The sequence below is a fragment of the Artemia sp. Qi Xiang Cuo genome, chromosome 7 (assembly GCF_049724085.1).
Source record: "Artemia sp. Qi Xiang Cuo chromosome 7, ASM4972408v1, whole genome shotgun sequence".
Taxonomy (NCBI): Eukaryota; Metazoa; Arthropoda; class Branchiopoda; order Anostraca; family Artemiidae; genus Artemia; species Artemia sp. Qi Xiang Cuo.
The window spans coordinates 64,819,179-64,831,511 of NC_142800.1; the positions used below are offsets into that span (position 1 = coordinate 64,819,179).

General features: G+C 38.9%; 1 protein-coding gene across 5 annotated transcripts in view; it reads right to left on the reverse strand.

Moving 5' to 3' along the window:
* DAAM (disheveled-associated activator of morphogenesis-like protein) overlaps positions 1-12,333 on the reverse strand; it is a 259,934-nt gene that overhangs the window by 37,968 nt on the left and 209,633 nt on the right. For all 5 annotated transcript variants that reach the window (XM_089092501.1, XM_089092500.1, XM_089092499.1 and 2 more), the window contains one exon: positions 7,608-7,835. In XM_089092501.1, coding sequence (XP_088948627.1) covers positions 7,608-7,835 — 228 coding nt within the window. The remainder of the gene's footprint in view (positions 1-7,607; positions 7,836-12,333) is intronic.

The following is a 12,333-nucleotide window of genomic DNA, read 5'->3' on the forward strand; positions in this document are numbered from 1 at the left end:
GATGACAAAGCAATAAATTAAGCAAAAATTGCCATCACCGAGCACAATAAAAAGGAATCTTCCAGGTATCGTTAAAGAAAAGAGCGTCATAGTATTTTTCCTAGAGGGGAAGGGGGCAAAATACGAAACAAAATATTTTCAGACCAGTTTTTTTTTTATAAATTCTATTTTGGGAGAGGGTGAGTCATTCGGACTAATAGTAATTGTATGATAAACCCACTACCGCTCAAGTTGTTCATTCATTGACACATTATAAACCGTTTTTTTTGTTAGTTTCTTTCAGCTTGTCGTGAGGAAAGACAAAGAGAAGTGACAGAATAGATGGAAAATATATAATTTGGGCTATATATTTGCACATTAGGGGAACGGGGGAGGGGGGGGTAAAGTATTTGGAAAGCGTGAAGTTAGAAAGTAATTCTTACTACATAATATGTAGACTAATTGTATCTAACACATAAAGCATGCAGAACCGCTATACTTTACCCCCCCCCCCCTTATTGTACAAATATTTAGCCCAAATTTGTTTCTAAAGTATTATATTTTTATCTTAATTTGGTATATTCCATTAAGATTGAGCGTCAGAGAATCATATTAGAAGAACATTAGGTAGTGGGTATACCATACAAGTACTGGATTAATATTGAGGAATTTACTTTAGTTCCCCCCTCCCCTCCCACCCCTTTCTGTGCGACCGTATACAAGTATTTTTGAAGCGACCTGTTTGTGATTTGCAACATAGCCCGATAGAAATTGTCACATGCTAGATGTCGTTCATACTTTTGAAAGGACTTACATCTTCTTGTTATTTGAGTAGCTTTTATTTTTAGATTTAAAAAAAAATTATTTTTAGCTAGATGAAATGATTCATCATTCCGCTATTACGCTAGTAAATCGAGTAGCATTATATTTGACAAGCTGTGGTTAACGCAGTTCAATAAATCATTCAATTAACTCGTCCAATAAAGTAAATTAAAGAGAAAACCTCGCTCCAATAGTTTTCGTTCGGTTTTGCCTTCTAGTGTTTAGTTATTGAATGTTGCCGATGTTTGCACTTTTTTCATCCTTTCTTGTTAAATCGTTTTTGATTTTCTCGATTTTGCAAAAAAAAGCATAGGCACTACAAGGATGAGGGAGAGAAGCCCCCCCCCCCCCAAAAAAAAAATAAAAACGTCACTGAGACTTAAAATTGAAAAAACTTTTCGCATGCTGACCAATGGTCTACGTTGTGCAGATACCGATATACTGATTCGATGCCTTCCGCCGAGAGGGCATTGCGCACCTGACTGATTTGAATTAAGAATCCTGTCGAGGGTTTGGCGCAGAGAATGATGACACCCGGAACCTCACGGTGGCCCTTGCGCGTGCCAGTCTCGCAGCTTCTTCCATTGGGATGTGGGCTTTCGCAAGGTCTTCATCGGCTGTGTCTTTACAACTAGTGGGGGGGGGGAGCATCCTCTGGGTCACTTCCATCCGTGTAGGGTGGGGTCGAAGTCGAATGCGTCCCTTGCTGGGGCACTGCATGACATGCGAAGGAGGTGGCCGTACCACCCAACAGTATGCTGGGCGAGCTGCGTCGAGAAAGGAGTTTGTGCCGTACGTGGCAGAAGGGTCTGGTAGCTAACGAAGTCAGTCCAGTGAAGTCCCTCGATTCTTCGGAGATGTTTCGTCTGTGCGACATTGACGGCACTGAGGATAGATTTCACAGCTGGCCACGTCTTCGCTCCATACAGCAGCACGGTGCTGACTGACGCATTGTAATGCGCATTTTGGTAAAACGTGGTTGGGGCAAATCATCCGACGCTTCCCGTGTTTTTCCTCTGGATTTCTCTACTCTAGGTACCCATTTAGAGCTGAATCGACTATGGCTCAGCTTACAGGGTTACAACACTGACCCCCATTCCAAACCAAATAACCAGCGACAATAGGACTGAGACCTAAGCCCCTGTTTATTTACCTCACTCCTTATCCTGAGGTCTATGGAAAACTGAAACCTTTTCGTTTTAACGAATGCACATTACTACCTATTAACATGTCTAAGTTGTAACCGTAACAGCTATTCGTTGAAAAATTCCCCCGGAGCATTTGCCCTTCCCTCTGGTAAGAATTCCTAGTGGTTATTCTTAGACTAAAGTATAACAGTATAATAATAAGGATACAAATTTTATCCTTATTAAAGGATAAAATTGGTAATAGAAACCGCTAATTTTAAGGTTAAGATACGAAAACAGCCGACGTCGAAAAAAGAATAAAAGTGAACATCTCTGGTCAGTAATTATGCGTTTCCCAAAAATTGAAAATTTTTGCCAAATGACATTACTTTCATAGGCGATGAATTTAAAGAGGTGACAAAGAGGTATCCACTGCCCATCATATATTACAAATAAGTGTATGTGTTCGGTTGAACTTCCAATCCAGCACCTGCGCCTCGTAACCTGCATCAATGTAAAACAGCATGGACAACCTTAGAACTTTTTACAGGTGAGAGGGGGCATGTCCACCAAATGCTCAGAGAGACGCAGGATTGAAAAGGGGTTTCTTTTAGCAGAAAAGGGTCACCTTTTACCGATGGTAAAAATTTGAAATTTTTATGTTTCTTTCCCTGCAGGAGTGGAAGTCCGATTTGGCTTCTTCGTGATGATAAATGTTGATCTGCGTGTCGACTTTTCTTATCTAAGCTATAAAACATAGTTCTAAACACTTTGAAAAATAGCTAGATAAATTAACAACACGGATACTTCAAAATTACTGTGGTGGAGTCTTAATCAAAGCGCAAAAATAGGTCTTTTAGTAATTCAAAATAAAAGATTCATTTTTGGAAATACTCTCCATTTCTTATTAAGAAAAGAAACCCCCCTAACTTTGCTTGCCTTTGTATAGAAACACATTAACCAATGCAACAAAAAGTATGCCTCGAAATTTAGAATACATTCTCTAAAAGATTTCCCGGCTTTACGTTGAATGAAAGACATATGACTAGCGGCCGAGCTGAATCAAATGGAAAAGTCTGAAAAATTGTAAAGCCCCGTTCTCATTTGGCGGTTTACATACAAACCGGCAAATAAATCTACCAATGCAACTGCGAGAAAACCATTTTTTCACTACATTATAGGGAAATATAGTTTTCAATTATCTCACTCATTTGGCGTTTAGTTTGCAAAACGCCAATTGAAAACAGGGCTTACGATGTTTTGTTTTTGGATTTTTCAGACATGAGAAGCCATTAGTCTTACCATTTTTCATCTATTAACTTCAAGTCATAGTTGTTCACATAGTTTATGGCTAAAAAATCATTTTAAAAACACAAAACTTTTTTCTGATGGAAAGGCAAATTTGAAACTTAAAACGAACAAAAATAATTGCTTCGCTGTTAATGCAGCATATATCTGCAAAACTAACTCAAATAAATTGACTAATTACACTTACCTTTATTTGTAGAATCTTAAAAAAAATAACGATTTACTGAAAACACAAAAAACGGCGCAAACAAAAACAGGATGTTCTCTTACTTACTTAGGTCTTCACATGCCGGTTGGTGCATAAGACAAAAAAGTGCCCCACCACGATGACCTTTCTAGTCCTGCCGATCAAAGCTCTTCTATTGTCGATCTGAATATTACAGCATCCTTCTCCAGATCTTGGCTTAGCATTGCTTTTAGTCGTCCGTACCTTCTGATACCTAAAGGAACCCAGCACTACCCTTAGGTTGACTCCCATAAGGGAATCGATAGCTTGCAATTTTATCGGTCAATCTTCTTAGTTAACGCCCAAGATTCACATCATTACTTAGAGGACGTTACAATTAAATATCCAGATCTTCAGTTTCATGGAGTAGACTGCATTATTCCACGTGTGGCAGTTTCGCGTTCAAGGTTCCAATCAGACTTAATAAAGCTCCCAAGGTACTTAAATTCGTCAATAAATAAATAAGGGTTTATTCATCAACCATCAACCAAAAATATCCTCATGTACATCGGTTTCGGCTAGGATTGCGGGGGGGGGGCAGGTAATTTGTAGACATTATTTTACATGTTTTTTTTTTTTTTTCTAGTGTGCTAATTGACGGACCAATACACTCCTCTTTTTCAGCTCAGTGATGTTCTAATGTAGTTCCTCTCTTAAATCAAACAAAGAGCTATGTCGTCAGCAAAAATCTTCGTCACGAAGTGTGCAACTCTAGTTCAACTGGATTGCACCTATGGAGCTGCACATTCGAAGGACAGGATCTATGAAGATAGCAAACAGCACTAGGGACAGAATACATCCTTGGCGGATGCCAGTCTTTACACTGAAAAAAATTGGTACGATCCCATCATCAGTCCGTATGGCACATTATTGTTCCTTGTGTAATGCAACAATTAGACACACATTCTTGACGAGGGATCGATAATCCTGCAGGATTCTGTATAGTGAGTCCCTGTGGACTGAATCAAACGGCTTCAAGAGGTCAATAAGTCATAATTTTGTTCTGCCATTCATTCGATCCTTTAATAAGCAATTTTAGACTAAAGATCAGATCAGCACAGGATCTACCCGGTTGAAAGCCATGCCATTCATCTCTTAATATTGCGTCGACTTTTGGCTGAATACGGATCAGTATTACTTGGTAGAGGACTGTACTTCTTATTGACTCTTGTGTAATGCTCCACAGATTATTACATCCGACTGCTCTATACTTCTCGAATATCATGACAAGAACACCTTTCTTCCAATCAGCTGGAATCATCTTATGAATGGGCTCGGCCATTACTTGGACTCAACCTTGCTTCACAGTTTCAACTTCATTCTTTACTTTCATCAGAAAACTACGTTATTTAAAATTTAAATTTGACCGTTGTTAATTTTTTTTAAATATAGATAATAAATCTTACAAAATGATCTTTGTCTAACTTATGCAGTGAAATTAAACAAGTGAACATTAGCTTTTATTAAAATTGGGCATTACATACAGATTATACCTCAAACCACCCTTAAACTTGCCCACATAAAAATGTGCAATTATGTTACATGCAGAGCTCAAGGGGTATAAAGTCATCGGTATCTTTGAGAAGTCGCTTACAAAAAATTTCATTATTTATGATTTTTAGAAATTTGAAGGACATTAAAAGAATTTTAAACGACTGAGAATACAATTTAAAGAAACGTTGTTATTGTTATTGCCATTTTTCTGCCATAATCCTGCAAAGAGATTTGCACTTCTCTTAAGAAAGCATACTTTTATTATTTTTGCTTCTTGGACGTCAACATTTTAGGAGAAGGAATCATGAAAATTATATTATAATGACAAATACAATGTTAAACAAGAAAATTCTTTTTTGGGTCTTGGGGGGGGGCTCAGTGCCCTCCCTCGTCCCCCCAAATGATGGTTGTGTTTCTGACGTCAAAATTGGCGACTAATTCCAACAAAACTGGATGGGATGGGGGAAGTAAAGCCCTGATCAGTTACCCATTTCGACACACTTTCGATGTCCCAGTGCCCCGCTAGCGCTGGAGAAAAAAGGAAAGAAAGAAAGACAACTTTAGGTTTCAGATTTTTTTTTTTTTTACAATTCCCGAAAAAAAACTTTCGCAATACACTTTTTCTATTAAGATAAACGCGCATAATATTCATAATTCCTGAATTATCTTTCGATGAAAAAATTTTCTCATGAAATATTTTTTTGTCAAAAAACTTCAAATTGTCGGTCCCTATGGGATGGGGCACGCTCTTCACTAAACTGCAAATATTGCTGCAACCGTGATATATTTTGATTTCTTCCGACCAAGATGTTAGTGAGCCAACTTGAGTCTGTTCACGTTTCATCCATAAATGTGCATTACATCTCGCAGAGACAGAGAGTATTGAGACCGTTGTCACCACACAAAGTCATTCTAAAACGGCTTCAGCCTACCCCCCCCCCCCCTTCTTCTATAAAAACTCTACTGGGTCAGTATACGAGAGTTAGGTTTTGCAGGGAGTCACAGCCAGCCCAGCCTAGGCCATTATAGCAATCTTAATAATCATGAAAATCGGTTTTATTTAGCTTAGAATGTCGGAATTAAGCTCTTACCATCTAAAAGGCATACTATAAGGGCTCTTGGAATAAATTCGCTAAATATATTTTTAACTTTTCAAAATGTAGCTATATGCATGGAGTTGCATTCTTTCAAAAATCATGTTATAGCACATATTATTAAAAATGAATTTACACTATTTAAAAGACTGGTTTATCAGTCAGGTTTGTAACCTGTTATTCTTGGAGACAAACTAGGACGGAGAAGAGCGTAAATTTGCGTTTGATCAATCAAGCAGCGCCCGTTTGTGCATAAATTAAAGCCAAAATGAGCTGGTCAGTTTTGAGAGAAACCGGCTCTATCGGTGACCTATGGCTTGATGGGGTCATTGCTCGCTAAAGCAACACAGCAGGAAAAAAAAATACTTGAACGCGATTCAAACAATAATTAAATCTATTCATTCATAAATTTTGACTGGCATACACGTGGCTTTTTATGCAATTAGTTTCTTAGATGAGTCTATGAAATTATAATCAGGATCAAGGAATTTCCGAGTCTCTATCAACTGGGGTACATCTTGGAGTTCTTTATGTTGCTTATACCAGCAACAACAAAAGAAGAAAAAAGTACACGACTGAATAACCATGTTTCGATCTATATCAAATGAGACTTGCAGCCGCCAATAGCTTGTATTTAATTCAATTTGTTCAATTTAGTTGACAAATTTCTTACTCAACCAGTAAAGACATACCACTAAAACTGCAAAAAAAAACAGCGTTAGATAATCTAGGTGTTACCAAGGAAATCTATTGGCTAGTCCGGGCTGTGTGCGACACTCATTGTCTAAAGTAAGCCCCATGGAACACTTAAGGGATCTTGACAATTGACCATTTCCACGCAATTCCCACGTAAAATTGATTTTTTTCATGAGAACCTATCACATGTATTTATTCTGGGCGGTCAACTCCTACATCCTCCAAAAGGATTTGAACACCCCCAGAGTTGATTTCCCTCTCTGTACAAGGCTATTTAATTTAATTTAAAATCAATTATTAACAAAAAAGTTAACATAACCTCATCCCCTCCACATACCATGGCATTATATGGAGGAATAGTTCCTGAAACTTAAAGTTTGTTTTATACGACTGACGGGACGAAAGTTTTAAAGGTATATTATCTTATGGCGGGAAACCATAGTCAGCGCAAAAGAGTTGACTTGGTAAAGAGCAATGTCTTCGATGTTTTTTTCTGCTATTATAAAGCGGATGACCATGGAAACTTCAGTGTCGACTTATTTGATCTGAGATTAAAAGTTATAAGGCTGTTTTTAAGGGTCAGGGCCGATCAGTAGGAGGGCAGCATTACATTACATGGACTCCTATATTCCCAGGCATCAGATCGAAATTTCTATAATAGCCATTGCGCCTCTCAGCCTCTGCGACTCTGGAGGGCAGCATGATACGTGCATGATAAGTCCTGTATCAAAATCCGTTACGTTCATTTTTCCCAAATGATGTTTTACCTATTTAATTGTTTCTGAAACTCCGTAACACAAGTATTTATGTTATGTGAATGCATAGCTAGGTTATAACTTGAAATGGGCAATACGAACTTACCGTGTTGTTCATGAGAGCCTTAAAGCAGCCAATTAACGCCGAATGAATTGAACTTTGCTGAACATCATAATCCATGGCAGTTAGGGCTTCCAGTAAGGTGACGAGCCCATTATTATCTATGAAACGTAAAACATACGAATGAGGCTGGGACCTTAAGGCTGTCTTTAATTCGTCGTATAATTGCGTTCTTTTGAATAATTCCGTTTCATCTTCTGTAGGATAAGGCAACTGAAAAAAAAATGTCAAAACTTTGAATTCAAACTTTTCCGTATTTTCTTAGATTTTTAAATTGGACACTAAAAGTTGGCTTGAATAATATTTACTCTTGCTGGTAGATTTGTACTGTAGCGAAGTGAAATCTCCATATTTAATGTAACCTAATCGAATTACAAAGGATTTTGAATAAGGAGGTCATGAAAGGGAAGAAAAAAAGGAAGGAAAGTAAACATTAAAAACGGCCTTTTTCCACTTCTGAGAACATTCCAAAGGACCCAGCCCCCATTAAAATTGCAAAATATGTGCAAACACATAAGCACCACGTAATGGAAGGTGGCTTGGAGGGCGGAGTAAGTGTGTTTAGTCAACCAGTCCTTAAGTTGATGTTAGGTATGGATTTAAGTTCGACGTTGAAAAAGAGATTTTTTATCCGGCATATTTAAAGAACACCATTTTCCGTTCATTATTCTAGAAGATATTTTTCAGTAACTGCATAGTGTTGAAATATTTGCAGATTTTCACTGGAATAAAAAAAAAACTATGAGTTTGAAGGTCGTAAATCTTAAGACTGTGAATCAGTATTGATTCAGAGTTCAAAGCACAGTAGACAGAATATATAGTATCGACAAAGTCTATACTCTCCGTTAAAAAACGTGAAACATATTTAAAACCACATAAGATTCATACTCCGCCTTCGCGCACGCGGGATACCCATGCACATATTACGAGAAGTCTACGGAAAAAGCTGTTCTTTTTTGTCCGACCACTAGCAACTAAACTAAGGTTCTGACGTATATTCCCGGGGTCAGTACGCGCGGTATCAAATGTGCTTCATGTTTGGAAAAAGAAGAAGCTACATTCCGCAGTGGTTCAAAGCGATCACACCAGTCTAAAAATGGATATTTTACGAATATCATCAAACTAGTAAGTTTCGCAATTTAATCTCAGTGAAGTAATAGGTTTCACAATATTTGGCAAGGGATTATAGTTCCTGAATTGACCAAGTTATTATTGTTGAACTACTTTTGTCAATTTTACCAATAAGTGATCTGAAGAGGGGAATTTTTTGTCGCAAGGGCCGTCGTACCTGCCGGGAGTGGTGTCTCCCTTAAATTGCGGGGATAAGGTAGCGAAAAACTACGATTCCCTTGCTTATTGGTTTATGGCTCTGTGAAATAGCCTTTTTGATGCATGAACATTTATTTCATTACGAAATTGGACAGTCTTCGGCTTTTGTTTACCTGCTACCTGTTAAATGACATTTGATAGCGTTTTCCCTTATGAAATACGGACAAACTATGAGCGAGAAATTTGTTTATTCGCCGCTGTTGAACTTTCTTTTCCGTTCGCTGAATAATGGCAATAAGCTATCGCAAGTAATTGACTCCGAAGTTAAGTTCCATGACAAGGAAAGGATAAATGAAGCCCGAGTTTTGCTGCATGAAATCACATGCGCTAACGATCGGTTGTCTATGAAAGTCAAAGATGAAGGTAACGTTAAAGAACTATGTCGTACAATGGTCTCGGCGATGAAATATCAGAAATTTAAGCTTCCAAAGTTTCTGATAGTAAACCCACAAGAAGTTCCTACGACTGCAGACGAAATCAGTGCAGTCGTAATTACCCGTGTCAATGAGACGTGCAGAAAAGTAGACGGATTTATAGAACCGCAAAGCCAACAAAAATTCAGTCAACTACTTACCCAAACTTCAGAAAATTCCGTCCCCCCTCCCCAACCGTTATCCTACGCTGCAGTAGTAATAAAATCTTTCCACGTGAATTAAAAACTCCCGAATCCCGCAAGGAGTTTATTACCCAATTGTGCGAAAATGACTGTGATGAAGTTGTTGAACTGAAGCGTTTTAAAACTGAAACTAAGCTACTTGTTATGAACAAAAAGGCCGCCACACACATCGCCGAAAAAATAGCTAAGTCAGGTTTAAACTTAGAAGCCCGTGCAAAGGCCCCATCATACATCCGTATCGTTACGCAAGTGCCTCGGGATGTTACAGAAGAGGAATTGAAGGCCCTCTTCATGGGCCCAATTGAGGTCAAACGTTGTGGTACTGCACAGGCATTTAAACTTTATTTCGAAACCGCAGCTGACCTTAAACTTGCCATCGAAAGCCCTCGAATGGTTGGAATAGAACGATCAAATGTGAAAAGCTTCATTTTCCCCCCATCAAGTATTACAAGTGCCATAAAAATGGGCATAAGGCCGCTTCGTGTACAAATTAAGCTGTCTTTGGCCGATGCGCGAGTGTTGAACAGGTTTCATCAAAGGACAACCCCTGTACAAAGCCGATGCGCTGTGTAGCTTGTGATTCGTCATCTCACACCTGCTATCACGTAAGATGCCCTGAAAACCAAAAATTATTGCAGAGGCCTAACCATGGAAATTAGCGTCATTTCCTGGAATATGCATGGCGATGCTCTTAATATGTGCCCTGTAATTGAAGAATTCTTGAGGAACTACGACGTGGTTATATTTGCAAGAAAATTTTCTAATTGAGTGCAATAAGGAGCTCGTTGAATTCCCTGATTCCCACGTGTTATTTTTTTCGCCACCCGAACGTCTTCTAAGCCACGGCAGACCCTCTGGCGGGATTACTTCCCTAGTTCGCAAAGCACTTCCCTGCGTCCTCGTGGAGACCTCAGCCAATCATATCGCTATTCAAATTGCGAATCTGACCGTTATTAACACTTACCTTCCGACAGATTACAAGTCCAAAAAATCTGAAAAATTCTTTGCTCTCGCGGCCAAACGTCTTGTAAAATGTGTTACCCGCAATGCTATGCCCGAAAAGCTTCTGATTGGTGATTTTAATTGTTACTTATGTGACTTGACCTCAAGCCGATCAAATTTTATTCTGCAGCTTGCCAGTGACCTAGAAGTTCTAATGACAAATCGTGACGCAACTTATCTTCATCATACTAGGGCCACTACCAATATCGATCACATTTTAGGATCGGGAAATCTGTCCCAAAGCCAAGTGAAAGTCATGTCTTCAACATACACTTTTGACCATTTTCTGATAACTGTCAACGTAAAAATTTCTGCTGCTGCCCCAACAGCCAAGATTCCAGTCTGGTTTGTCAAAGAAGAGTGGGAAAAGACAGACGCATCATCTTTCCAATTGGTCTTTGATACAATTCTTCACATGATTAAGATCCCTTTCATTCTTTTAAAAAAGTCTGCAGTTATTTCTCGTGACTATGCTCGTGTGCTTATGGACATTTATTGTGCTCTTATTTGCCATGCCATTAAATGCGCCATAAAAGCTGCTCTGCCGACAGTGAAAATCAGGCGTGGAACGTGAATTCAAAGTTGGTCCCGGAACTTCGAACTGAAATCTGCATGTCAGAAATATAAGCTTTGGTTCCAAGTCTGGCTTGATTGTGACAGACTACGAACAGGCTGGGTTAACTGTGTCCGGAAATACGCAAACCGTGTATTTTCCAAAGCTCGAAACAAGCACAAGAACGATTTCATAACAAATTTAGCTGAAAGCTTGAACCAAAATCATAATGCCCTGTGAAAAACATGTTCGGCGACCCAGACGTTATGCTACGCCTGATTATGTTCCAGGTGAAGATCTCTGGGAAGACCATTACCGACGAGAGTTTACAACTCACCCCTCCCCTCTTTGTGCAGAACATGCTGAAAAGCTTAACTACACCTTACAATGCCATACAAATAGTAATTTTGTTATGACACGAAGGATGGTTATCTCTGCTATAATGAAGTTGAAAAAGAAATGCAGTAAGGGTACTGATGGAATTTGCAGGGCTGCTCTTGATTTTAGTAGTGATCTTCCTATTGACCACCTGAGCTTACTGTACCAAATGATATTCTCCTCTGGAACAGTGCCAATCTTTTTGCGTAGGTATTCTGATCCCCGTGTTAAAGCGATGTAAACCTCCCCACCTTTGTAGTTCGTATAGACCCTTTACTGTGTCGAATGTTTTTTGTAAGTTATTTGAGTTGCTAACATGCGATGAAATTCGGTCAAAATGTTACATTCCTTCGAGGCAGTTTGGGTTTCAGAAGGGACAAGGGTGTGGTCATACCCTGTCAGCTCTATGTACCATACTTTTGGATGCTGATGCAGCTAGTGAATCTCTAGTTCTAGGTAGCCAAGATGTGCACCGTGCATTTGATTCACTCGTCCATGAATAAATTTTGTATTCGGTAAGAGGGGGGTCAACCTTTCGGAGATAGGAGCGTATCGGGATTTATATGGTAATTTCGTGGTCCGTATTTACATTCCTGGTGTGAGTGATACTATGTTGTCTTATCGGTTTATAAGGGAGTGAGACGGGGATCTATTGTTCCACCTAATTTTCTAACTAATGCAATAATAGAGCTACAATCGCAAATTGAATGTTCATCCATAGTTCGCGGTTTGAATCTAAGTCTAGTTTGTTATGCTGATGACGGTTTATGCCTTGTCGGACCATTGCGAACCTCGAGGAGAATTTAAAATGTTAAATGATGAATACCGGAAAA